The 26,666-nt window shown below is 38.4% G+C and overlaps 1 protein-coding gene across 2 annotated transcripts in view; it reads right to left on the bottom strand.

Moving 5' to 3' along the window:
- Positions 1–20,434: 20,434 nt before the first annotated feature.
- The window catches only part of TBC1D32 (TBC1 domain family member 32), an 84,277-nt gene continuing 78,045 nt past the window's right edge, over positions 20,435–26,666 (bottom strand). For both annotated transcript variants that reach the window (XM_055714543.1, XM_005433917.3), the window contains exons 33-34: positions 24,932–25,120; positions 20,435–21,657 (exon numbers count right to left, since the gene is read on the bottom strand). In XM_055714543.1, coding sequence (XP_055570518.1) covers positions 21,538–21,657; positions 24,932–25,120 — 309 coding nt within the window. In that variant the 3' untranslated portion in view covers positions 20,435–21,537. The remainder of the gene's footprint in view (positions 21,658–24,931; positions 25,121–26,666) is intronic.

Below are 26,666 nucleotides of genomic sequence, written 5' to 3'. Positions count from 1 at the left end.
GCTAATATTTGATTCAGAGCATAGGACTGAATTAGAGATAATCATCGCAGGCAACATTGTAAGGCAGAGAGAACAAACAACATTTAAATAAAGTGAAAGAAATTCATGCTAAATAAGGAAAGACTGAATGACTAGCTCTTCCTTTTATTATTTGGTAATGAAAAATTTGAGTTTGTTACTGACCTATTGCTAAAGCCAGTACCATTAAAGTGGAACTGGAATGTTAATAACCTAAGTATTTCTTTCTGATGATTTAGGCTTAATGCACCTTTAATTAAATTCGTTGAAACAAGTGCTTTGCTTTTCTTGGAAAGGTGAAAAAATGTTGATAATGATCCATTGCTAATTTAGGGATTGCATTTTTGTAACAATCAATGCAATTAGTGAAGGTTGCTTGTGAAGGTTGCTTGGGTAGTCTGAAGCTTTGAAATGTTTTCTGTAATCTTTTTACATGTGTAACTCTTAGCAGGCTACTAAAATACGATGGTGATAACAGTAAGATAGTTATCCTTTTTTGTTAATTTTCTAAGTGCTTTCCCTACCGCAAGTTCTGCCAGGAGTATTTAAAGGGGGCGGGGGAAGGGGAAGAGTTGACAAAGGGAAACCAAAAGCATCTTTATTCTTTCCACTTTATAGCTCAGCATGTGAATGATGTGCCACTAAATCTTGCCTTTTACATACATATAAAGGTGGAAAAATAAAAAGTGAATTATCAGTGCTGTTGAAGTTGATGGGAAAACTACCGTGACTTTCTCAGAGGCCAGTGTGAACCCAGAATGAACTCTAAATGAAAGTTCAGTTCTGGCAGTAGATGCTGAAAGCACGGCTGGCTGCCTGATATACCTCAGCATCTCACTAGCACCTATTCACTTGCCTGTAACTTGCAATCATGCTTAGATAACAACGGTCTAGGGTAATGAGCTTAGGTAGGATCTGCTCCAGAGGTGGTATATGCCCTTTATTTGCTACTTCCATGAGGAAGCAGAATAAAAGAGGGAGGAATTGAAATTTTCTTTTGAATTTCTTTTTTCTAAGGGGGAAGAAGGTGTATAGTGCTTAATGGGTGATGGTAGACTCCTTATGAGATCTAACAGAAGAGTCTGTTTCTATTCAAGAATATAATTGGGAAGTTCTTCTATTGCTCTGGTATCTGTGGGAGAAAAGAAAAAAAATGCTATGAATATTGCTAACACAAAGGACTTATAATTGAAGTCCCCCCCATGCTGGCATGTAGTGCAGTTTGCTGCTACTCAGTGTTACATACCTGACACGATGCACCAGCAGGGAATGAATCCTCCTGAATCATAATCACTGGACTATGGCAATGGATGGCGGCAAGAGAGGAAGTCTGGAGAAAAGGAAGACTTTCCCCTGGTAGAAGGATAACATTAGAGATCATTTAGTAAATCTTGCACACACAAATCCATAGGCCCCAATGAGATTCACCCCTGAGTGCTAAGGGAGCTGGCAGATGTCAATGCTAAGGCACTCTCCATCATCTTTCAAAAGTCATGGAAAACGGAAGAGGTGTTTGAGGACTGGAGGGAAGCCAATGTCACTCCAGTCTTCAAAAGGACAAGAAGCAGGACCCAGGAAACTACAGGCCAGTCAGTCTCACCTTCATCCCCAGAAAAGGTGATGAAACAGTTCATCCTGGAGGTCATCTCTAAGTATGTAGAGGAAAAGGTTTCTGGGAATAGACAACATGGATTCACCAAGGGGAAATCATGTTTGACCAACCTGATAGCCTGATGGAATGACTGGCTGGATAGATGAGGGGGGAGTGGTGGATGTTGTCTACCTTAACCTCAGCAAGGCTTTTGATACTGTCTCCTATAACATCCTCATAGCTAATGTGGGTTAGATGAGGGGAGAGTGAGATGGGTTGAGAACTGGCTGAATGGCAGAGCTCAGGGGGCTGTGATCAATGATGCAGAGTCCAGCTGGAGTCCTGTAGCTAGTGGTGTTCCCAGGGGTCAGCACTGGTTCCAGTCCTGCTTTTTTTATTCATCCATGACCTGGATGAAGGGACAGGGTGTACTCTCAGCAAGGTTGCTGATAACACAAAACTGGGAGGAGTGGCTGACACCCCAGAAGGCTGCGCTGCCATTCAGTGAGACCTGGACAGGCTGGAGAGCTGGGCAGAGAGGAACCTCATGAAGTTCAACAAATGCAAGTGTAGGGTCCTGCACCTGGGGAAGAATAACCCCACACACCAGTACAGGCTGGGGCTGACCTACTGGAAGGAAGCTCTGTGGAGAAGGACCTGGGAGTCCTAGTGGACAGCAAGTTACCCTTGAGCCAGCAGTGTGCCCGCATGGCCAAGAAGGACAATGGGATCCTGGGGTGCATTAAGAGGACCATGGCCAGCAGGCCAAGGGGGATTTTTCTCCCCCTCTCCTCTGCCCTGGTGAGGCCACATCTGGAGTACTGTGTCCAGTCCTAGGCTCCCCAGTTCAAGAGAGAGTCTACCCTCAAATAAGAGGGTCCAGCAGAGGTCTATGAAGATGGTGAGAGGACTTCCCTATGAGGAAAGGCTGAGAGAGCTAGGCCTGTTTAGCCTGGGGAAGCCTGGAAGGGGATCTTATCAATGTCTACAAATATCTTAAGGGTAAGTGTCAAGAAGATGGTGTTGGGCTCTTTTCAGTAGTGCCCAGCGACAGGACAAGGGGCATTGGGCACAAACTGCAGCACAGGAAGCTCCACCTGAATAGGACAAAAACCTCCTTTACTCTGAGGGTGGCAAAGCCCTGGCACAGGCTGCCCAGAGAGGTGGTGGATTTTCCCTCTTTGGAGACATTCAAAACCCACCTGGACGTGATCCTGTGCAACCTGCTGCAGGTTAACCTGCTTTAGCAGGGGGTTGGACTAGATGATCTCCAGAGGTGCCTTCCAACCCTGACTATTCTGTAACTCTTAGATTCTGTAATGACGTCCCTGGGTCTGTGTTTCTAGACTGCATTAAAGTCTGTTGTGGTGTACCCAGTACTGCTTGACTTAAGACAGAAGAGTTTTTACCTCTAAGATACCTTTGAAACAGAAGAATTGGTATCCAATGAGATACCATTTGTAAGATACTTCTGTTTTTTTCCAGACAAGTGTGGTGGGTTGGCTTTGACTGGAAATAGGTGCTCCCTAAAGATGCTTTATCACTCCCCCTCCTCAACTGGACAGTGAAGAGAAAATATAACGAAAGGCTTATGGGTCAAAATCAGGACAGGGGGAGATCACCAATTACCATCATAGGCAAAACAGATTCAACTTGGGTAAACTAGTTTCATTTATTACCAAGTAAATCAGAGTAGGTTAATAAGAAATAAAACCAAATCTTAAAAACCTTCCCCCCACCCCTCCCTTTTTCCCAGGTTTAGTTTGCTTCTAATTTTCTGTACCTCCTCCCCTCAAGCAGCATACTGGGGAGGGGAATGAAGGTTGCCATCAGTTCATTGCATGTTATCTCTGCTGCTCCTTCTTCCACAGAGGGAGGACTCCTCACACTCTTCTGCTCCAGCGTGAGTTCCCTCCCATGGGATACAGTCCTCCACAAGCTTCTCCAACATGAGTTCTTCTTATGGGCTACAGTTCTTCATGAACTGCTCCAGATTGGATCCCTTCCACAGCATGCAGTCCTTCAGGCACAGACTGCTCCATTGTGGGTCCCCTGTGGGGTCACAAGTCCTGCCAGCAAACCTGCTCCGGTGTGGGTTTCCCACAGGATCCACAGCCTCCTTGGGGCATCCACCTGTCTTGGCATGGGGTCCTCCACAGGCTGCAGGTGGGTACCTGCTCCACTGTTAACCTTCATGGGCTGCGGGGGGACAGCCTGCCTCACCATGGGCTTCACCATGGGCTGCAGGGGAGTCTCTGCTCTGGCTTCTAGAGCACCTCCTCCTTTTCCTTTTTCACTGACCTTGGTGTCTGCAGAGTTGTTGCTCTCACATATTCTTACTCATCTCTCTGGCTGTAGTTGTGCAGGTGTTTTTTCCCGTCTTTATATACATTATCCCAGCAGTGCTACCACCACTGCTGATGAGCACCTTGACCAGTGGTGGGTCTGTCTTGGAGATGGCTGGTGTTGGCTCCATCGGACACAGGGAAAGCTTCTAGCAGCTCCTCACAGAAGCAACACCTTTAGCACACTCATACCTCCCCACCCCACCCCCAACCCCTCAACTCACCACCCTTCCAAGCTACCAAAACCTTGCCATGCAAAACCAATACAACCACATATTAGTGCCAACCAACCTCAGTGACAGGGTGGACCCACCTCTGAAATACCTGCTTGGATAAGATTAAACTTTGTTGCTTGCTGGGTGTTTTGTGAAACAGAAATATCAATGGCACATCTGCTATTAAGGTACTTTTTGGTCGGGGAAATCAAATGTTTCTGAATATCGTTAACAGCTCATGGGCTGGTAAAGTTTTTAGCTTTGGGAATATACATTCTTCCATGACAATATAAATGATAGTAAATACATGCTTAGTACTGATAGATGTTACAGTGAACTATTAATTTGTTTTTAAAAATGCATAAAGGAAAGCAACATCCAGAATGTGTGAAGAAACCATGTTAGTTCCCATTTACAGCCATGCATGGTGAGGAGAGGGCTTGGGCTGGAGGCAAAAGCACACTTAAATGTGTACTACTGATGTAACAACAAACATTGCTATCCAAAAAATCCCGAGCCTAGTTTTACTTGTTCAAACAGCGTAGTACACATATATGGATGGGTGTTTCAGGAAGAGAAGAATGTTATAACCCAAAAAGAACCAAATTCAAACACATACTAATAAAGTTGACATAGATATTTATAATGAGTAGTCAAGGAAATATTATGTATATAGATTCTTTTAATGAATCACTGCTATACAGAATGAATTTTCAGCTGCCCTGTAACAAGTGTATGTACCAGTCATCAATAATGTGTGTTGAAGTTGTCAGAAACCACCTCAGAAGAAACATAATTTAGAATCATTAAGGATGTCAAATAACCCTGGGGTGATAACAAAAGCCTTGAAAGTATAGGCACAGAACCACAAAGAGGCCCTCAGACTATAAACACAGATGACTACTTATTGATCAGCCTGGATGCAACCTGGAGAGAAACTGGTTTTAGATCATAACTTATTGTTTGGCTTACCTGTGCTGATTGAAGGCACTAGTGAGGCCAAGGTCTGTATCCTGAAGTGTTGAAAACAAGAATCTCCAGCTGGAAGAAACTGTATATTGTGGAAAATGGTGAGGCAAAACAGCACATTTCTGTTAAATCTTTTGCCAAGCACTGTATGCAATGTTCAGGTAGTTTAATCGTGAATAGAATTGTCTATCAGCCTGTGAATATTGTCTATGACTCATTATATAGGTGAAGGTCTCTTTAGCTTGTTTTTGCAAGTCTGCAAGACAAATCGGTGGGTTCACTGTTACCATACTTCAGAAATGAACATGCAGAAATGATCAGTCTGATATACTCTACTGTACTAATACACACACAAGTATCATCACCAAAGAAAAATCTGTCTGGGTATTTTTTTAAGGTTTGGTTGATTACATTTTGATCAATTAACTAGGTTATATGCTTTTGAGGACTGGGTATTAAATCTGAGTGCAACTGAACTTTGAGAAGGGCTTCAGGGTGCAAAATTTCAGTCTGTATGCACTGTCATAAGCATTCTTTTTTTCTACATTTGGAAATAATACCCTCTTAATATAGCCACTATGGCAAATCCTGACAGTTCAGCTGATCAAATATTACAATTTGGTTTTATCCTGTCAAGTTGGATAGAAAAGATGAGATTTTCCACAGCTGAATTCTTAAATTGTTGTAAGCTGAACATGGCTATAGCTTGCCCATTGATGGTGCCACAAAAATGGTGGAAGTTGCATCACACCATTCATCAGTATCCTGGGAAAGAAACCATTTGAAGAGATGGGAACGAGGTAGATGACGTCCATTTTTAAAAAACAGTTACATCATTTACTCCAGTGTTACAAAAATGGGGAACATATGAGAAATCATTGTTCATTTTCCTGGATGGAAGAAAAGCAAAGAAGCTGTAACAATTAAAGACAAACTTAGTATTTGATTTCCTCCTAACTTACAGGGAAACGGTGATTAGCAATATTGGGAAAAAACCACATTATAGTGGGTTGACCTTGGCCAGCTGCCAGACACTCCGCCAGCTGCTTTTTCACTTCCCCTCCTCAACAGGGCAGGGGGAGAAAACGCAATGAAAAAGCTCATGAGTGGAGATAAAGGCAGGGAGAACACTCACCAATTACTGCCATGGGCAAAGCAGACTTGACTTGAGGAAAATTATTTTAATTTATTGCCAGTTAAAAACAGAGTAGGATGGTGAGAAACTAAAACACAACTAAAACACATTTCCCTCTGCCCCCCTTCTTCCCCAGCTCAACTTCACACCTTCATTACTGGCTCCTCTGTCTCCTCACACCATGAGTGATGAGTTTTAACTCACTTCTCACTGCTGGGCAGTGTTTTGCCCTTCCTTACACCCTTCCAGAGACGCCACCATCTTGTCTGAGGGACTCAGCCATGCCCGGCGGGGCCGTTGGAGCTGGCTGGAACTGGCTGTGCCCAGCACAGGGTGGCCCCAGCCGCCCCTCACAGAGGCTGCCCTGCAGGCCCCAGTCAGTATCTATGCACCTGCCACAGGTACACACACAAAGGGGATGTTGGAAGGAACAAAAAAAAATGAAAACAAGGACTTTTAGCACATGCTGTAGAAGAGGGGAGGAAAAAGCAGGCAGAAAGGGGCTGGAAGGGGCAGCCAAAATGTTCTCATGGCTTTGTTCTTGGTGTGGTTTCCATGGCAGGCTGCTGGAGTGCCTTCCCTGCTGCTTTCCAATTTTTAAAATACTAGCTTTGAATGCAAAATGCTGAGTTCAGTTTTGGAAAAGGTTCAGAAAGACATTTTATAAAAAAAAAAAAAAAGGACTTTCATGTTTCAAATGATCTGCTGGAAGCTCAGCAGGGTTGAAACCACACTGGAAGCGGCATATGCCGTCATGGTGACCTTTGCGAACGGGGCCTCACAGAGCCTGCAGCCCTGCGCGCTCCCGCCTGGCTCCAGCGGGTTAGGCAGAAAAAGAATGAGTAAAAATGCTACTCAAATAAGTGCTTATCTAAGCGCTAATATAATTTTAAGTGGGTCATTAGTTATAAAGCTTACGTCAGAGAACTCCGGCCTGTAATGTATTAATAATCTCTACCACTTTAAAGTACAGGTATTCATGAACCTGCTGCTCCCCTGGCATTACGGGCAAATTGCACTTGAGGGAAATTGAAGCGATACAAACAAGGATCAGTGTCGTGCACAAGCAGTATGGAAAAAGAGGTAAAGTTGGAAAAGCAATCACAGCAAACGCAGGAAGAGTACTATCAGTGGCCTTAGGTAGTGAAAAAACCAGGTCCTTAGAGTTTCTTTAGAAATGTTATACATGTAATGGTAGTAGATGGTATAAATTTCTTTTTTTGACTTCTTTTGTGCATGCAGGCAAGCTGAGATTACACCTAAGAGTTAGGTATTATATGGTACAGATTTGAATTATGGAAGAGCCAGGTGTAAATTTTAGAGTTTTAGTAAATCTAAAAGGGTTGGATTTGGTTTGGAGATCTTCCTGTCTGAAATTTTACAGGCTGAAGTGTCTACAGGGTTAGATCAGAGATCAGGAGTGATTTTTACAATATCAAAGGCAAATTAACAAAAGATTCATAGGTGGCTGGTATTGTGGGAAATGGCATGTATTTTAATATCATCACAATCATAAAATATAAATATCTTTCTCCTATTGACACTAGACCGAGGTGCAGAACAAACTTGAAGTCGTATCAAAAGAGATTGAGAAAAAAATCACTATCACCATTTTTATTTATTCTTGATGGTTTAAGGGCCTTTTTGTTTATTTGTTTTCTTTCATTCCTTCTTTCTCTAATTAACTTTTGGTGTTTACTAGGAAATTTGAGAAACCAAGACAATTTATAATTAATTCCTCTTAAATTCCTTTTTTGCAAACATCTCATCTATATCAGGTTCTAAGACTGGTGTTTTGTTTTCAGTCTCATATACAGCAAGGAAAACGTTCCCTAACACATTGGGGCATGGGATTAATCCTTACTTTTCTGTGGGTGAGGTGGGTTAATTTTTTTCCAAGTCTGAAATCTTTCTTTTTGATGAATAGCTTATGCTGCTTAAGAGCTTTTGTACCTTTCATCTCTAGACCAGGTGGAATGCTGCATTGTTGCATTTCAGAACAGATTTTCTCTGACAGTGTCCCCTATTCACAAAGAAATAAATGGATATTGCAGAATCACAGCAAGGCAGAGTGGGGAGATAGGGTTAGTCACAATTTGAAAATAGAAAGAAATCAGTCTCCTGAATGAATGTTTTCCTACTGTATGTGACTAATTAAAATCCATTACTGCTTTCTGCTTTGGAAAAAGCAGTTGAGATAGATTCTTGGTAGCTTGTGGATCAAGCCTGAAGAAGATCGTATTGAAAAGCATTGAACTATGTGCAGCTAGATACTGAACAGTAATGTAACAAAGATATGTATCAGACTGAGTATGAATGATCAAAAGATCATATTTTAAAGAAAATGAGAAAATTCTTAGGAGATGTACCCATAGTTGGCAGTGGAACATCTATACATTGGTTTTAAAGCCTTAGACCCTTCTAAAAATGTGAAAAAACATCTTTAGAAGGTTCTAAGTACATATGGGACTTTGGATGCATATACAAAGAATTGGATGCGAAGTATTAAGTGCCCCAAACTTTGAAACAAGTATGTTTCTTTAAGCTAGTTTCCAGCATTTGTTATCTGTTGTAGTGCTGTTGGAATACTTTTATCTAAACAAATGCATAGAGCTGGGACTTCCAGTTGATTTTTTTTAATTGCTTTTTGATTAAAACCCCTGGAACTATTTAAGCACTTCAATATAATAAGATGTTTAGAGCTTGCAGTTTCTCAGTGAGATTGGAACAGGCTAGGCTGACATGGAGATGTGCAATTATGTGCTAACTCAAAGCTGATCACTTGCCTGGAAGTTGTATGGACGTAAGATGGGCACATGTGCATTCATGTCTCTAAAAGGCTTCCCAACCTGGACTGGGCTGTGCCTTACTAGCTTACAGCCTGGGCAAATTGTCTGGTGTTACGAGTACTTTCTTCTCTGCTCCTGATAAGGTTACCAGCACTTCCAGAGCAGCCAGGTTCGGAGGGTGGGAAAAGCTTGATCTCAGGTAAGGCAAGCAGGGCTTTTTAAATACCTGCCATGGGTTTATGGAAAATTCTTCACTGCAAGATGTTTCAAAAGAGCTGCCTGAGGCCAATACACTGGCCATTTTAACAAAAAGGTTCTGTTGAGGAATTGTCAGCCGCGTAAACTTTGGACAGCATTACAGACAGCATTACACAGAAAACACCATTCTACAGTAGGGTGAGAGCTCTGTTGCTTTCATATACTTCTTGGGGCTGATTTTTGTTACAAGCAGATGATCCTTTCTTATCCATTGGAACTGCATTTTTAAATTCAGATGGTCTCTGTTGTGCTCTGATTATTTTATGAAGGGCCTTCTTTCCAACTCCATGCTGGCATACTAATTTGATAGTTATTTCTTTTCTAATTTCTTAGTCTCAAACCTAATGTTTACACTCCTTCTAATGGTTTTTTATTATTACATTTACTGTTTTAAATTCTGGTTTCTCTCTGTACCTTAAGTAGCTTGCTGCCAGTGGAGCATCTTTGCCACACCACTGTGCACACAGTGTTCACTGTCTGCATTTGCATAATGAGCTAATCTTTGTTGGCTGGTTACTTTGTGGAAAAAATTGAACATTTAACTGTTAATAATTGCAATCTATCAAACTGCACAGTCACCTCACAAATGAGCACAGTATGTTTGCTGAAAGTACTGCTGAATTTTATAAGCTTTCACTCTCCATACTGACACCTGACTAGAAACTTTACCTAACATTCAGCTCTGTCAGAAGAAAGCCTGGGATCTTACCAGGTCTGTTGCTCTGGAATTAATAAAAGCAAGAGATTTAAAAAAAAAAAAACAAAACAACCACCAAAAAAAAAACAACCCCAAACCCACCTGTTCTTTGTTAAAGGTAATGATGTGTCTTAATATAATGCTAGTTTGAGGTAAACAGAGAAAAGTAGGTACTTTCCCAAGCTACTGTTTTAAATTGACTGCCTTGCCTTATTGTTCACTGAGTTTATACTCCTAAGATTTTCTTTGCAAGTAGAACACATAAACCATTAATATCTTTAGACAGATTAAATAACTCTACAGATAAATATTTAATTTAACCATCACATCTAGCCTAAATTCCTCAATCTACCTTTTTGCAGAAAAAAAATTAGCAAGTCTTAGCATGGTTTTCAGTAGTTACACATGAAACTTTTACAGGTGAATTTACAAATAGCTTAATTAATCTCAGTGGAATTATCACTGGGATTAAATAAAGATGTGTCAACATTGGCCTCTCATGTGGCAGAGTGGCATGTTTTTCAAAAGTGATAAAGTGCATCTAGGTCCCTTAGCCTTTGTGAGCAGCACATTTTTTGTGAGTTTGACTTTTTTATAAACATAAACCACAAGAATGTTACTGTAATTCAAGGAATTCTTCACACCCTGTCCTGAAATGTTTTGAAATTGCAATAGAAACTGCTAGTACAAATATTAAGGGCTAAGAAGGAGGCTCTTTCCTGAAGATCTTGCAGGAGCTAAGGTGGGGATGGACCAAGTATTATTCCTCATGTTGTACAGTTGTTTATCTGCAGCATGGAAAATGTGTGACTTGCATACCATTGCCCATGACAAAGGATGCAGAGTCAGGAACTAAATGTGACTCTATCTTGTGTGTCTTCTGACAAAAGACCTTTGAAGACATATATGTGGGCTTTCCCGTATTGCTCATACTTTTAAGTAAATAACACTCAGAGACTGTATTTAGAGCATCTACTTCAGCACAAGCTTCCAGAAAGATTTCTGTTAGGATCTATGACAACTTTTAAACAGTAGCAGGCTGAGCAATGCCTTGTGCAAGGAACCTGTGGCTGCAGTCAGGGAAACTGGAGAAAGGCTAAATCTGGCTGATCCACAACACACATGGTCAGAACCCAAAACCATCATGAGTTGACTGTATTGTCATTAACCTGGAACTTGCAAGTAATACTTCAAGCATCCCTTTACAGTTACTGGTTTAAGTGCACCCTTCCATTTGAAGATCACAAGCCCTTTAAAATGAATTCCTGAACTTACACTATTGCAGTCATTGTATAATTTTGCTATATTTAAAAAAAAAACAACCTGTAAGTGGTGGGTATACAAGGACCTTAGGGATAGATGCTGGCAACTGTGGTAGATACCAGAGGAAAAGGACAGTTCAATCAGCAAGCTGAGGTAAAAGCTATGTGCCAAAGAAAAATTACTGTGGGTCTCAGCCGGGATTTACCCAAAGGAAAACATTTGCTATGCTGTTGGTGCCAAGCTTGTTTTCTTGGTTAGAATAGGAGAGAACATTTGGCTTTTTCTAGTTTATTGCCCATTCGTATCTTCTGAAAGGCTCATTTGGAAGACCAGGTTCTGACATTTATCTTCTCTGCTCTTTAAAGTCAAGTCAAACTGGCTGCTTATAATCCAGACCATGCTATACCATAGAGTATGATAACATATTTCTTTAAATCTTTCAAGCTTCTTCTTCAGTAGCTGAAATTTATAGTAAGAATACGTTCATGTGGGGGGGAAAACAAACTATTCTTACATTGGAGTTTTGACAGTTTCATCTTCTCTGCTGTAACAAATGACAGTTTAACTGTTTGTGACGCAAGCGGAGGAGAGATTTTTCCATCTGTGCACTATTACTCACATTACAGGTTCAGCTTGCAACCCTGATGGGGCTTCCACTACCCATCCAAGCATCCAGAAAACAACCTGCACAAAATAAGATGTCCTTCTGCCGTTCTAATTGTACAAACCAGCTAGTGGAAGGATCTGGTAAGAATCAGAGTGGTGCAAGCAGTGGGAGTATTTAACATAGGGGCGAGGATTATAGAAGACAGCAGGTTATTAGGTTGTTTTAGCTGCATGTAAGAGAATGTCCTGGGAGTTCTTTATTACACTCTCCAAGGAGTATTCTATTTTAAATAATTCCTTGTTATTTTGGGGGACAGTTCTGAGAGAGGGGGGCTATTTTCATGGGAGACTCTTAAGAGAGTTTCCCTCTCTGAAAAGAATCACTGTGCTTTTGGAAAATATTTTGGAACTCTGGAAGTTCCAGAAAGCATTTGGAAATGCTTTTGGAACTCTGATGTCAAAATTTTGTTGCAGCAAACAATTCCATTATTATTCATAATAGAGAAAGAGCTGGCAGCTTGCAGGTGGAAGATCATACCTTTTTCCTCAGTATAGCATGTTAGTATTGTGTGATGCTGTCAATAGCTGTTTGAAACTGGCCTCACAATGAAAAGCAGCTGGCACTAAGAATAGCCATAGCACTAGTCTGCAGGAGCATTACAGAATAAACCCAGAACAGTGGTTGTTGAGCATTGCATTGAGATTCTCCCACTTCTGCAGTTCAGGATGCTTTGGAAGCTTCAAGCCTACTGTATGTTGAAGGTGAAGTCAAATATTTGGGATGTAAAATTAGTTTCTCTAAGGGAGAAAGCTATTTGGCTCCAAATGATTTGGCTGAAAATTGATTAAATTTACTTTTCATGGGAGTCTGAAAGGGTTGGGGTATCTAGAGGCCATCGTTTCTCCTCACCTCCAAGATCTGTACAAAATTAATTTCCTACAAGTATCTGAATGACTCCAAAGTGATTTAGACAGATGGTCTAACTGGCTTCGTGGGTCTATAATTTCCCTCAGAAGAAATTCCTTGCCAAAACTGTATTTGTTCCAAACCTTGGTTTCATATTTTCTAGCAGGAGGCCTTTCTTTTGTTGATTCAGAGCTGGAGAAAAATAACATTATAACTAAACACCATCTTGAATCAAAATCGGGAATAAGTTCTTTTGGACCTGAAAGCTTTACTTAGAAAGTCCATGACACAAATTGTGACAGTATATGGCATTGTTCACAACAATACTTGCAATTGAAAAAAATACTTGCAATTTGCTTTCTAAGTGAAAATTGTGCTGCAGGAGGTAAGTCTTGATAACTCCAAAAATGTACCTTATCTAACCATCAACCCATGACTCAATTTTTTTTAAAATGTTGCGTCCATTTTAAAAGCAGCTAATTCCCACATAATGGATGAATTTTATTCCATGACAGGCTTTGACTTAGGGTACAGGAAATACCAAGAGCAAATGAAATCCTTTGAGAGACTAAACATTGATTTCTTTCAAATGGTTAATTTCCCTTAGGGTTTTTATTTGTGTTGTGTTTGTTTCTTTAAAAAACTACCACAAAAAAGCCTGCTCTCCCCATTCATCATTCTAAGTGAATTTCATGTGTTCTCCTTGTCTTATTCTATTTCTGAGCAGGAAACAGACCTGATGAAATATTAGTCAAGTGTCAATTCCCAATTTAACCCCATCTAAACTAATTTTTCAAACCATGTTGATACCTCCCTATACCTCACTGCATTTGTATGTTAAGCTTTAAGACTTTTTTTTTTTTCTTTTTTGTTTTTTTGTGATTAAACGGAATCAAACAGCTTTATGCTCTGGAGCTTTGAGGTTTTTTTAATTTGCTGGCAGTTTGGTATCAGAGGAAAGGAACAGGGAATGTGTTTTTTACAAATATTCTGCTGAGTATACAAAACTTTGAACCAGTTCTTGTTAGGTGAAGTAATAAAGCTGGTACGTCATTCCTGATCTGAAATTAAAAGGTACATTCTGAACAAAAGTGAAATCTGAAAGGACATGGTCTGTGTATCTGGAAATAGCATTTTAAATGATCGGAAACCAGGCAGAATACTTTGAAGTAGAAGTCATACCTCTGTCTACTTACATGTGATCAGTTAGTAAACAAAATGCCAGAAGAGGCGTCATGAATACACTCCACTGATTTGCCAGAACAGTACAAACACTGCAGCTCTCCAAATGACTTCCTTACAGGAAATAAATGCTAGTTACTTTTTGTCACATAACTATAATGTAATGATTCAAATATTTTTTTATTTTCTATCTGCTCAAACTAATTAAAATTGTGTCTTCAGTTTTAGTCCTATGTGATATATAGGTATATATTATAATTTGAAAGGGAAAATGTGTGCTGTCATTACCATCTATTCTTAAATTCTTTATATACATTTTTTCCTGTTCTACCTCAGATTTGTCCATCTCTAAGGCCTTGTGCTGTTTTAGGGGGGATTTTTTTGTTACAATTTGCCTAGAAAGCATCAGAGAACTGGGGAAGATCATATCCCATTGATACTAATGAGATTTATTTTTTGTTAGATATATTTTAAGGACAGAAAGGTCAGATATCACAATTAAATCACTGTGTAGCTTGGGCTGTGGAACTTGGAATAGATTGCATGTTTTAGAATGGCATGTGTTCTACGATAGCTTGTATCTCAAAAAATAGATCATGACTAAAAATATCGATCTGATGATTTTTTATCTTAAAAGTAACTTTGTTCTACTGGATAATTATCTTCACTGTGACAACCTCTTCCGTCTGTTTCCATAGCTCCTCATGCCTAGATCTCACACACTCTTGTTGGCAATGTGCTTTTCTTGTTTGTGGGGTGGGGGCTGGGGAAAGACATTTGGCTAAGTTAAGAAGACGTTACCCGAAATCTATGCTCCATATAGACCATCACAGACAGTGAGAGAATAATCTAATACTCTAGCCTAACAGTCTTCTCTTGAATGGACTAATTACACTATGCCTCATAGGTCCTTAACTGTGTGACAATTATTTAGTATGACACTTACTGTAGCTTTTATCACAGCCTTCTAATTTTTGCACGATTCCTGGAAGTGCTGGGAATGGAATAGGATGTTATTTCTTTAATAGTCCCTGATGCTGCAAACAGAGGAAAATAGTATTTTCATTTACAAATTAGGATTTCTTTCTTAGCCACAACTCATAAATGTCTCTGTTGCAAAATGTCATGGTTTAACTCTATCCCTGACGAAACCAAAACACAACAGTCCTTGCCCTGGTGTGGGTAAGTGATGAACCTGCTCATTTCCTTAGGAAATGCAACCTGAAGTAATTGCTTTCAGTGGCTGGTTTTCAGTAACGCTGCCCAATAATGTACCTCTTTTCTCAAATGTTGAGACAGACTGCCAGTTTCCTTCTCTGGAAACCTGCTGCTGTAACTCACTAGTGAGGGACCTGCTGTATCCTGAAACTCCACTGGTGCTGACTCCATTCCTCTTGCCAAATCTCTTGCCATCCTTGAAGCATTATCCCTGTATCAAACAAAAATGCAAATGATCGAACCGAGTACATGTTCACTGGACAAGCAATAGAGGATGATTCCCATGCTGGAGGTGATGAAATGCAAAGAGGCTGGCAACGAAGCATTGTGTCACTACTGTGCATTATATGACACAACAACTTTGCCTATAGTCTCATATTTTCTAACTTCCTTCTGAATGTCAATTCACCAGTGCTGCTGCTTTCATTCTGTATTGTGATCCCTTGTCATTCAAGACACCATGTCAGCCTGTTTACTGGGATCTTTTAATGTTACTCAAACTTAGGTCCCTTTGAAATCTGTGGAATACTGCTACGGATTAGCTAGCAGTTACTTTGAGAAAACACAAAAAAAAAAAGTTTAAAGAAGCTGAGACTGTTTACCTGTTGACCTAGTGATTGTTTGAGCTGGACATCTTAGAACAGTGGAAAACAGAGTTTAAAGTGTAACTATTTAACTTTGATCTAATTTTTCCTACTGGATCTAAAAGTTGGGGGTTTTTAACTTTTTAGTTGCTTCCACTGCCAGGATTTCTCTTGTTGCATGAACACTATATGGTAATGAAGAATCTGTTTCCACTTGCAGAACTGTCATTTTTTACAAAGCAAGTAAGCGCTACTTGTATTTTTTTAGACAGGTACCCAAAGTTTCCAGAAGTAAAATAACTTGGCTAAAGGCAACACGGCAGACATGAACAGGTGACAAATATTTTTGTGTACTACTCATTTTATCCCCAAAGGCTGAGTCATGCTGCATAGGCTGCTGAAGGAGATGGCCTGGAAACTGCGTGTCTTTTAGGGATAACACAGACATTTCTATCCAGCATGGCATCCCAGCTGATGCTTAGGAGGGTGTGACAGCAGAGGCAGCAGTGCTTAGCTTCCTCCAGTAGGAGACTGGGTCAGGACTGCTGACAGCTTATGTGGGCAGTTATGTTGTCCTACAACTGGCTTCTCAGTTTTTCCAAACTGGGGTTTTATATAGTGGTTTGGGTTTGGTTTGGATGCTTTTGCCCCACTTTGACCCATGTTTAATTAAAATCATGTTTAGTTACACATTTTAGGTACAAGCAAGGAAGCACTTCTTACCCTTTAGTGCTTGGGCTGTCACTGGGGATTGGGAAGAATGAGACAGCTGAAAATAAGAGAGATAAAGACTGAGGGAGGTAAATACAATCAAGGTGGAAAGCAGGGAAAAGAAGCTGGAAGAGGCAACCATAAAAATACAAATACATTTAGAAATAGAAAATGTCTACATCTCAGTAGACTTTAGTTCCCTGAAAAAAAATGGGGACCTGTGCGAAGGAAGAAATTTACCTATAAGCCAGCAAAGCCAGATGAGGGAGTTTTCAAACTAGAGATAATATAGCATGTGGGTAGGTCTTCAGGTATCTGTTGCTAAAATGGTCATTTGTTTTCAGAATGGCTTTGATCCAAAGACCCCACTGTTTTCCCTGACTACCATCCCTTTAAGTTCTGTTTCAGTCTACTTGTAGCTTGTCATAAGGCACAATGGAAAATTATATTATTATCAGGTATCAAGATTTAGCATTTGCGTAGCATTTTCATGCAGTAAATGTTTTACAAATATTATTAATTAATCATCTCAGCACCTACATGGACTGTATAAAATTGTAACTGTTTTGCAGATGGGGAAACTGCAGCTGATTGAATTGCTGGAGGCAATGCAAAAAGTGCTTTTGTCAGTAGCAGCAGTTTGCTTTGTGTTTGTACTTACCTTCCCGATTATTGCATGCTGCACCTCTTTGCACTGATTTGATGCAATATTGATGAAAGTTGTTGATATTAAGGGTCAGCTCTGCAGTCCCTCTCTCTTCTTTGTTGGGGGATAAGGAATACAAAGTGGCAGCTATTTAGATGGCAAGAGTCCCTCAAATGTCTGGCACAAGAGCTAATTTTCCTGACAAATATCTGCTGCTGATACAGGAACTGACAACTTCCTAATTGGTAGCCTAATCAGCCACAGTCTCTTTAAAATGTTATAGAATTTCTAGAAACACATATATATTAGTGTTCTAGTGTTATTATCTGGATGTTTGTAATTTGGTTTCTTTGAAATATATGCCAAAAAAATACTTTTTAAAAAAGAGACTGTTATTAAAAAAACAGGTTTTATGGGAGTCTTGAGATTCTTTGGCCGTGTTGTCAGGCAAATACTTGGTTCCATCAGCTGTCATAATTTTTTCCTCATACTTGTCAGCCTCTTTTACTAAGTAGGTGAGCAAACGCAGTTCATGGAAGTCTAAAAATATTTAATTTTTTTTTCTAGACAGAAAAAAAACTAAATACATGAATTTATGAAATGCATAGTCAGGAAAACAGAAATTAGTGGCAAAACCTCCATCAGTGTTCACTCCTAGATTGTACATAATTACAGAAATACAGAAATTTTACTGTGGGTTCTAATGTATTTTATAATTTGAATTTGTGTATGCGCTCACACATTCATTTTATCTAGTGAATTTGTTTTTCAAGAACTTTACGGTAACCTTTAGTCTGTCTCACAGGAATGTGGCAATGATACTGGATAAATCTAAATTCAACATTCGTGGTTTCTGTTGGACTTCTAAAACTTTTATTATATCACAAATTCTAATAAAAAACATTTTGAGATTCCAGACATTCTGTAAAAAAAAAAAAAAAAGTTATTGCAGGTGTTGATAAAACATAATATTTTCCCTGCTTCTTTAACCAAACCAAGAACTACCTAATGCTTAACTTCCACTACCTAACATTATCTAGTAACGCTGCCTACATAACCAGGATGCATTTGGGGAAATTATGCTGCTTAGTTACTAAACTAACTACGGCAGGGACTTGACCAATTGTGCTGGCTACTTACAATTCACAGTATAAAGACTTCTTATAAGAGTACAGATGATAAGTAACTTTTTGCTGGAGAAACTGAATCTTGTTTTAATTGATAAAGATCAATGTCATTGGAAACACCAAGGTACTAAGGGTCTGATATTACAAGATACAAGGCAGTTTACCAACTTTCTATGCAATTTAATTACCAAGACCAAAAATCTCTTTAAAGGTAACTGCAGGAATAGGGTATTTCACTCTAAACTGAACTAGTGCAACTATTACTTTGGCTAAAACAAAACTGAAATCCTAAGAAAGGACAGATCTCCCAATAAAAAGATACACTCAGTATTTGCCTTTTAAAAACTGTGGGCAGTTTAAGGAGGAAGCACAAATTTCAAGGAACTTCATAATTATTGCTTCAAATTTACTCAGGGAAAATAAGTATCTCAGTGTTAGAATAGGTTTATAGTCCAAGACTAAGCCAAAAATAATCTTGTTTTCGAAAAGTTGTTTAGAAAACTTGATACTGATACCAGAGTACTTGATACTTGACACTAGAGAATCTTCTATACTCTCAAAGTAATAAACTAGTATTTGCTGTTTTCTGTGTAGCAGAACTTTTACTTCATCCAGTTGCAAAGCCTATTTAGACGCCATCACTGAGCATGCCAGTAGTGAGTGACACAGGATCTTAACACCTTAAATGAAAGTTAAGGCAGTTTTGTGGTAAGACTTCATAAATCCAAGTGCTGGATCAAGGCTTGGCTAGATAACAGCATGGTTGTGTTGTCTGAGTTTTTGAAAGTGTTTTTTTCAAAGAACATGGTTTGAAAATATGCATTAATAAAGGGCATGAGTAGGGAACAGAATGTCTGGAGATGAACCCTTCTAAGTAAAATCTGCACTAAAGCTATTACTTCCTTTCTTCCATTGTCAATTTTCACCTAAGAGTTGCTTACTGACTTCTGAAAACGGTCTGCTTCCCACCTCCTAAGACAGCAAGATGAAATGACAGTCACTGCCTGAGCTAGTAAGACAGCTCACAACACATGAGTAGGATTCCTTGGTGAGTTTCTTCATAGCACCCAAACAGACCTATGCGTCAGTTTTAGAACCTATCCAGAGGTCTCTGAGGCCTTTTAATGTAAATACTTTATCATGCACCATAAAATTCTTAATAATCTATAAATGACATCTGCGAAATAATTACAAAAAGACAAACCCAGTTTTCAGACCAAAGTCAGAGATCACCAGTCAAAAATACCTGTATGGATGAATATTAGAAAACAGTACTGTTACTCTGAGGGGAAGGCTGTGGGCCAGCAGGCAACAAATGCCAGTTCTGCACAGAAGAAAAAGCAGGCAAGTGTGTTTTACTTCATGGATGAATGCTACTGCTCTGAAATGCTCCCAAAAGTTTTGCTTCAAGCCAGTCTCTAAGCCCTGTAGGCTGAGCTAATCCCACTGTCTGAACTCTTTCAACCTTCCCAATACTCAGTGAACTTGGGCATCCCATGAGACAGCTTCAAACCACAGAGATCTATGGTGAGGTAGTGTATAAGAAACACTGTAATGTGTCTTGTAGCAGAGAACATAAAAACAGGGATAGAATAGAGATTGTGAGAAATGGAAATTAGTGCATCTACTGAGAAAATACCTTTAAGCAAAGATGAAAAGCCCTGAATAGAAGAGGCCAACAAAATACAGAAATGAGGGGAGAAAAAAAATCTTGCAAAATGAAAAGAACAAGCAATCTACAAATACGGGGGTGGGGGTGTGTTGTGTGAGTGGTAAGAGTGAGGGAGGCTGGAGAAGCAGCTTTGCTGGTGATGGGTAGAATGCACCAGACAAACCACACTTCTCCTTTTTCGTTTCAAAACATCTGTTACAAATTTGAGAATAAATTTTAATAACTTTCTAATTTTAGATTTTATTTCCATTTTATTTCTGCAGTTAGCCTGAAATGTCTAAGTAGACATCTTAAATATCTGAATGTCTACTTTTCATCTAGCCTCACGCAGGCATTGTAAAGATTACTTTTCAGCTGGATTCTTTTTTTTTTTTTTTTTTTTTTCCCAATTTTGATGCAGATCTGATTGTATGAAAAATATTAACTGGCCACAGGACAATATGTTGTATTCATCCATTTACATACTTCGATTACTTGCAAATATTGAAGGAGACCTCCTACTTGACAATAACTATTATTTTATTAGCCATAATTTTGATCAAATACAAAGGCATTTATTAATTCTTGACAAACCAACTCTATTATTCATTTTAGGAATATGCCATCTAAACGACATTTATTGACCCAACATCATGCCTAGTGCTTTGAAATTTGGATTTAAAAAAACAACTATTAATTGGTGCACAAATATGTATTTATTTCTTAACAGAGAACAGTGATATAATAGAATATGGAAAAGAAAGCTGCTAGAATGTTTCCTCTGCTGTCCACTGACTGTTACCTAAAATCTATCCTTAAAGCAAATGGGATGCAGCACTCCTCAATAAAACCATGTTTCTTCTGAAATTAGGAATTTTAATCAACAACGTTGAAATTTTAGCTACACTGCACTGGTGTTAGAAAATATTTAGCAGCTTTCATTCTTGCTTTTCATTGATGATAAAAAGCAAGCACAGATGAAGCTGCTTCTTAGTTTCCTGCCTGAATGAAACCAGAATCTTTAAAAGCAATGATTTTCCAGAAATACAAAGAGCAGACGAAGAATGTATGTTACAAATGCATGTTTTATGACATGAAATTATTTACTTTATTAAAAAAAAAAAAGGGGGGACAGGAATATCATTCTTTTCATTGCATGTATTGGAAAACCCCATTTTCTGAACCTTATCCACAAACTCAGAACAGCTGTGTATAGGGAATTTGTTTTTGATTTGTTGACTTTTCATGCACATTTTCTAAGAAAAATCACTTTGTCAGACCCTATCAAAATACAAAAGTTTTAGGACTGTGCTACAAGGAGATGACAATAATGCAACGAATTGCAAACAGGTTCAAGGCTTTATGAGGAAGACACTTCGGTACCCTACCAGTGAGTTCTGAAGCTGCCTTCTGTTAACTGAAAATGTGGCTGCACATACAGTCTGTCTGGAAAAATGTGGTATTTTAGGTCATGAAAATTAGATTAAGACCTTTTCCAAAAACTGGATTCTGATTTACAATATGTACAGCCTGACTTATCTTAGGTGAGTTTAATTTACCAATCAATCAGCATCCTTTTAAAGGATCTATCCACAACTGGAAATTAAAGTGCTTGTTTGCTTCATCTATGGATTCTGCACTCTGATGTTCCTCATGTCTTTCAGCAACATAGGTCTGTAGATTGCCTCCAAGCTTTCCATGTATTCTAAGTAATCACTCACTCGAAATCCATGGAGTGCTTCTTCCTGCAGAAATACACACAGAAAACATTTATTAGGTAGGAAAAAAAAGATGCACAACTGCAATTTAATGAACTCCAAGCTTCTAAAGATAGCTCATTTTGTTTTGCTTGTCACAGCCTGGGTGTTTAGAACACACACATTTTATTATCTTTCATTTAGAAATAAAGAATTGGTAATATCTGCTTCCAGACAGTTCTTTCTAATTACAGTCTTCGTAACAAATAGTTCTTTTCAGGTGGACATTGTTCATCTCATTTTTGGAGAACATGCCATATGAAGATTTTTAAGGAAAACAAAGTAAGCTATAAGAAGGCAAAGCCAGGTACTAAAATACTCCTCAAAAAAAAGACTTCTACACCAGCACATGACATGCTAGATGTTTATTAATATGGCTTTTATATCCAACTAGATTCTCAATAAAACCAGGAGAGTAACAGTAGATACTTATTTTTAAAATCAGCAATAAAGAAAGGTCTTTATGAAGTGATTAAATAAAAACATAATAAACACTTCTGCATGACCACAATTAATTCTTACTAATTCCAAAACACAGAAGTAAAAGAAGGTGCCCTCAGGAAAAAGAAATGAACAGGCCATGTTCCTTCTCATGGCTACCATATTAGAGGGAACGGGAGGATGCATGGCAGAGAGCAGGATCCTGAAGAACAGTGTAGATAAAATGGGTGAATTTGTTGCTGCTTTGAACTGGAACAACTTGCATGCGCACCATCTACTAAGCCGTATTACCACTGTTGGCAGCGTGTGCTGCAAAAAGCTCTCTGGAGCCAGACAGTCCTTGTGGACATATGTTGTATCTGCTGGTGTACTGACTGTGCACCTTGGCTAAGCAAAATTCTCCTGAGATCATCTATTCAGGCTTGGAAGGCACTTTGGCACCTGAACAGGAATTTAAGATGGTCTTTATATTTCTTCTTCCCTACTCACAAGTGAAAGCAAAGGCACGATTTTACCTTCCAAGTCGCTCTTCATGCACTGCGAGAAAGTTAACTACAGCACAACAGAAAACTGACTCCAATAAAGAACTGCAGTAGGTATTTAACTCTTTATTTTAAGCAGTCAAATCCTATATTGATTAAATATGCACATGTATTAAAGCATTGGTCAGCAACTTAGTTGTCAGTAATATGGCCTATACTCACAGAAAATAAAGTGAGGAGTAGCTAAATTACTCATAAGAGACTGACATACTGGCCTGCATGTGCTATTACCAGTCACAAACCCTGTAGCCTCAGTTTCTCTATTTTATCCAAATGAAACCGACGAAACCAAGATAGTCAAGATGATGAGGTGGCAGTTTACAGTATTCTTACTTCACATATGGAAATAGTAAAGCTATGCATCTTTATCCTTTGATGAAGAGATTAATAAAATACCAAGCAATAAATTTAAAGTTTAGTTAATGCTGAAACTTCAAGACACCTTGAAGGGATCATGTTAGTAACCCACCTCAACCAACAGAAACAATCAGAAAAAGGAAAAAAAATTTCATGGGTAACTTGTTTCTTCTACTTCCCTCTTGGCACAGAGGAAAGGCTAATTATAGAGTAATAGAAGATGATCTTTTTCACAGGTGGTCACCTGGTTTTTATCACTAGAAGGACGTAATGAAAGGCTGAACGTTTTACATATTTTAAGTGCTAGGCATAATGTCATCTGAATTGATAGCAAAGTTTTCTCCAATTTCTTCTTCAGCATGCAAATGAAAGTATATTTATATTTTAAGAAGAAAATATTTGCTTTAAATTTAATAGCTAGCTGGAACTATTTATTAGATAATACCAACAAAGGTGTATTGCTGTCAAATCATCTTTTCATTACAGATATAAAGCATGGTAGAAACTTGAAAACAGAAAGTACTATCGGTTCTTGGAAGGAAAATAGGCAGGCGGGACTTGTTTGTACAGCAAATGACCACTGCTAGTATGAAGCTCAAGATGTGACGTTGCATTAAAAAAGAAATATAAAATGAATATTCAAAGTTGTAGGTGTGTTGGGTTTTTTCTTAATTGGATTATGTTCTCAGACTAGTTTACACTTCCACTTTTAAGATCATTGCTCCACTACAGTAATCCAAATCTGTGAATATTGTGCTGAGAAATAGGCTAAAAATTGAAATTGAATGTGATTATTTCAATGAAAGGGCAGCTGACTTATGCCTTTGCAAGTATTAAATACAAGTAACCTCACAAGAAGCCCATAATATATCTGAAATCAAATTAATAGAATGACAGAATCTTTTTTTCTTTAGATTAATTAAGATTTATCAAAAGCAAGAGTACAGTTTAAATATGCTATTAACTCCTCCTTTTCCTGCAGTAGTCACTCAATGAATTGTAAATACTCTGGCAGTGCATTAACACACACAATTTCTCATTAATTTAACAGTACCGTGTCAAATCTTTGGCCTGTTTATACTGTAGGTGACAACATACAAATTTTCTCTTCTAAAATTTACATAAACTATCCCAATAATGCCATCAGGATTAAGTTGTTTTTAAGCCGCATTGACCAAGACCAGGTCAAACAAAACAATTCACCCATTAGAGAGTGTACCAAACATTTTCAAGGAAAACAACTGAGCTGACATATTCTTATTTAAGAATATGTAAGTTGGATGCAAACTAGTCTAGAAAACTATTGTTGTTAGGACAGACTAAGATGAAGATTAAAAAAAAAAGTCTTGCAAAAGACTTTTGACTGGAGAAAAAAAAAGAGCAGATAAAAAAGCAAGAATGTCTCTGGGAACAAGGGTCAAATATTTTATCTATTCATAACTGCATTTATAGCTAAGCAGTACTCTGCAAAAAGAATCTGATAACCAAATGTAATTTATAATATGGCAAAGAATATCCAGTTTTGAGGCTGGTTGTATAGCAATTGGCATCTGTTCAAATTCACAGCTCACTGAGCTTTGTGGCACATCCCTTCAAGCTTTAGTAGGAGACCACCGCATAAACCCACCTTTCTGGAGAACGTTTAGTTTAATGACATTGAGGCCATGTAGAGAGAACTGAATCAAATGCCCTCATGACTTCATGTGGCTATTTACTTGCTTACAAATGGAACTGATCGGGACAAAATGCAGGACAACTATACCCCACTTTCCTGCCAGAAGTAAAGTGTTATTTCACTCACTTAAAAAAAAAAAAATAAAAGGTCAATGTTAGTAACAGTTTCAGAGTCAGTAACACATATTTTCAGTATAGACAGTTTTGCTTCCCTTCAGCAATTGAAAAATTAAGAAAGAAATCCTTACTTTAAGAAAAACCTGGAGATCTTGGGCTTCAGTGTGCTTCAGGATGTCTTGCTGTAGGTGTCTGAACACAGAAACACACATATATACTTGATAATCGGGACCAAGGAAAATACATACAGCAATGTAGTGACAGATCTCACTCCAGTCCATGTAATTCCAGAAACACTGAGTTATCCATTGCAGACAAATCTAGATGAGAATGAAATTAATATATAATTAAATTGCTGCAGACATTCAGTCATAACTGATCAGATTTATCTCTTTTCTATACTACAGACCCTTTGTCCTGTAACATTACACTATTTATGAAAATAAAAGGGATAAAGTACAAAAGCCAAGAAACATAATTTTTTATATCACAGCCTATGAACACACTTCCAGAGGGTTCTGCTAACGTAACACCCTGCATCTGTATATCTTGCTTATCTGAGTATATTCCAGCAACTCCTGAGTTTGAAACATAAAGTCTAGTGAAAGCAAAGGTGATTTTTTACAAGGTTTTTTTTATGTGGCCTGAAGTGTAATGAGGGTGAAGGTGTGTTTAATGTGGATTTTCCTTTAAATTGAAGTAGTTCTTTGCCTTATAAATGAATGTTAGGCCCATCCCTAGGACATGTTTATTTAATGAAGTGGGTATGGAACACACTTAGCGAATCCTTTTTCCAGCTCTAAATCACAACGTATTAAGATGTGTACAGCACATTTCATTTAGTTCTAGGCCACAAATCTTCTGCTAATCAGTCCTCAAAGTGTTTAAAAATATGCAGCAGCAGAAGCACCAAGATTCTAATTAGATGACAGCAGCCATACTCTGGCATTAAATCTGTTTTCATGTATTTATTGATGCACACAAGCACTTAAATACATCAGAGTTGTTTTCACAGTTCAGAGCTTGTTTGTTTTTAATCCTGCAGCAGAACTGCAAAATCACATAGAAAATACAGTGGCACCCACCAGTGGCATTTCAGTAAGATGGTAAATAAATAAAAAAAAAATAATTCCCAAAGAAAAAACCTTGTCAGCAGCTTAGAACAATTAGTCTACTATTAATTGAGTACAAACAATTTAAAAAAGCACACAATGTTTTTAAAAAATTAAGTTTAAAAAACTTACATAAGAATAGTTGAAGGAGTGACTTTCCCCGTGTGTTTTTCCAGCCCAAAATAGGAAACTTATCATAAGCACCTCATTCCTATGCTGAGATAAAGTCCCTCATCTGCCAATCTTTTCTCCTCAAAGGCCAAATACCAAGCTGACTATTTTAAGCAGTATCTGTACCATACTGGCATCTGCCCCCATTAAGAAGCGTCTTAAGCTGCAAATCTTTTGGCAACAGGGAATTTTGAAGGCACAAGATGAAACACATTTTTCTTGCCTTGGAACAGCAATAAACTTTCTTATTGTGGTGACAGATCCTTGCATTGGCAATCTAACTCATTATTGCATGAAGCTGTTTACATTTCATCATGACTGTAGTCTACAAGTAATGCTCTATACGTAGCATTCCAGGTTACCAAAGAATTGTAGTAAGTAGGTATAAATGGAAGCTAACATCATGGATAAATATTCTTCTTTAGTAACATCTCTTTAATATAGAATAATAGTGTGTTACCCAATTGTAATAGTTATGGTAGCTCAAACAAAATTAATTTTGCTCTAATACCACCTGAACTGCTTCCTATTATATGCCTATCCTAAACTACTCATTTCCCTCCTATGGAAAGTTTAGAAAATC

This window comes from Falco cherrug, chromosome 6 (genome assembly GCF_023634085.1).
Source record: "Falco cherrug isolate bFalChe1 chromosome 6, bFalChe1.pri, whole genome shotgun sequence".
In the NCBI taxonomy this organism is placed as follows: domain Eukaryota; kingdom Metazoa; phylum Chordata; class Aves; order Falconiformes; family Falconidae; genus Falco; species Falco cherrug.
The sequence above is the reverse complement of the archived record's forward strand: the minus strand, read 5'-3'. Positions and strand labels throughout refer to the sequence as shown.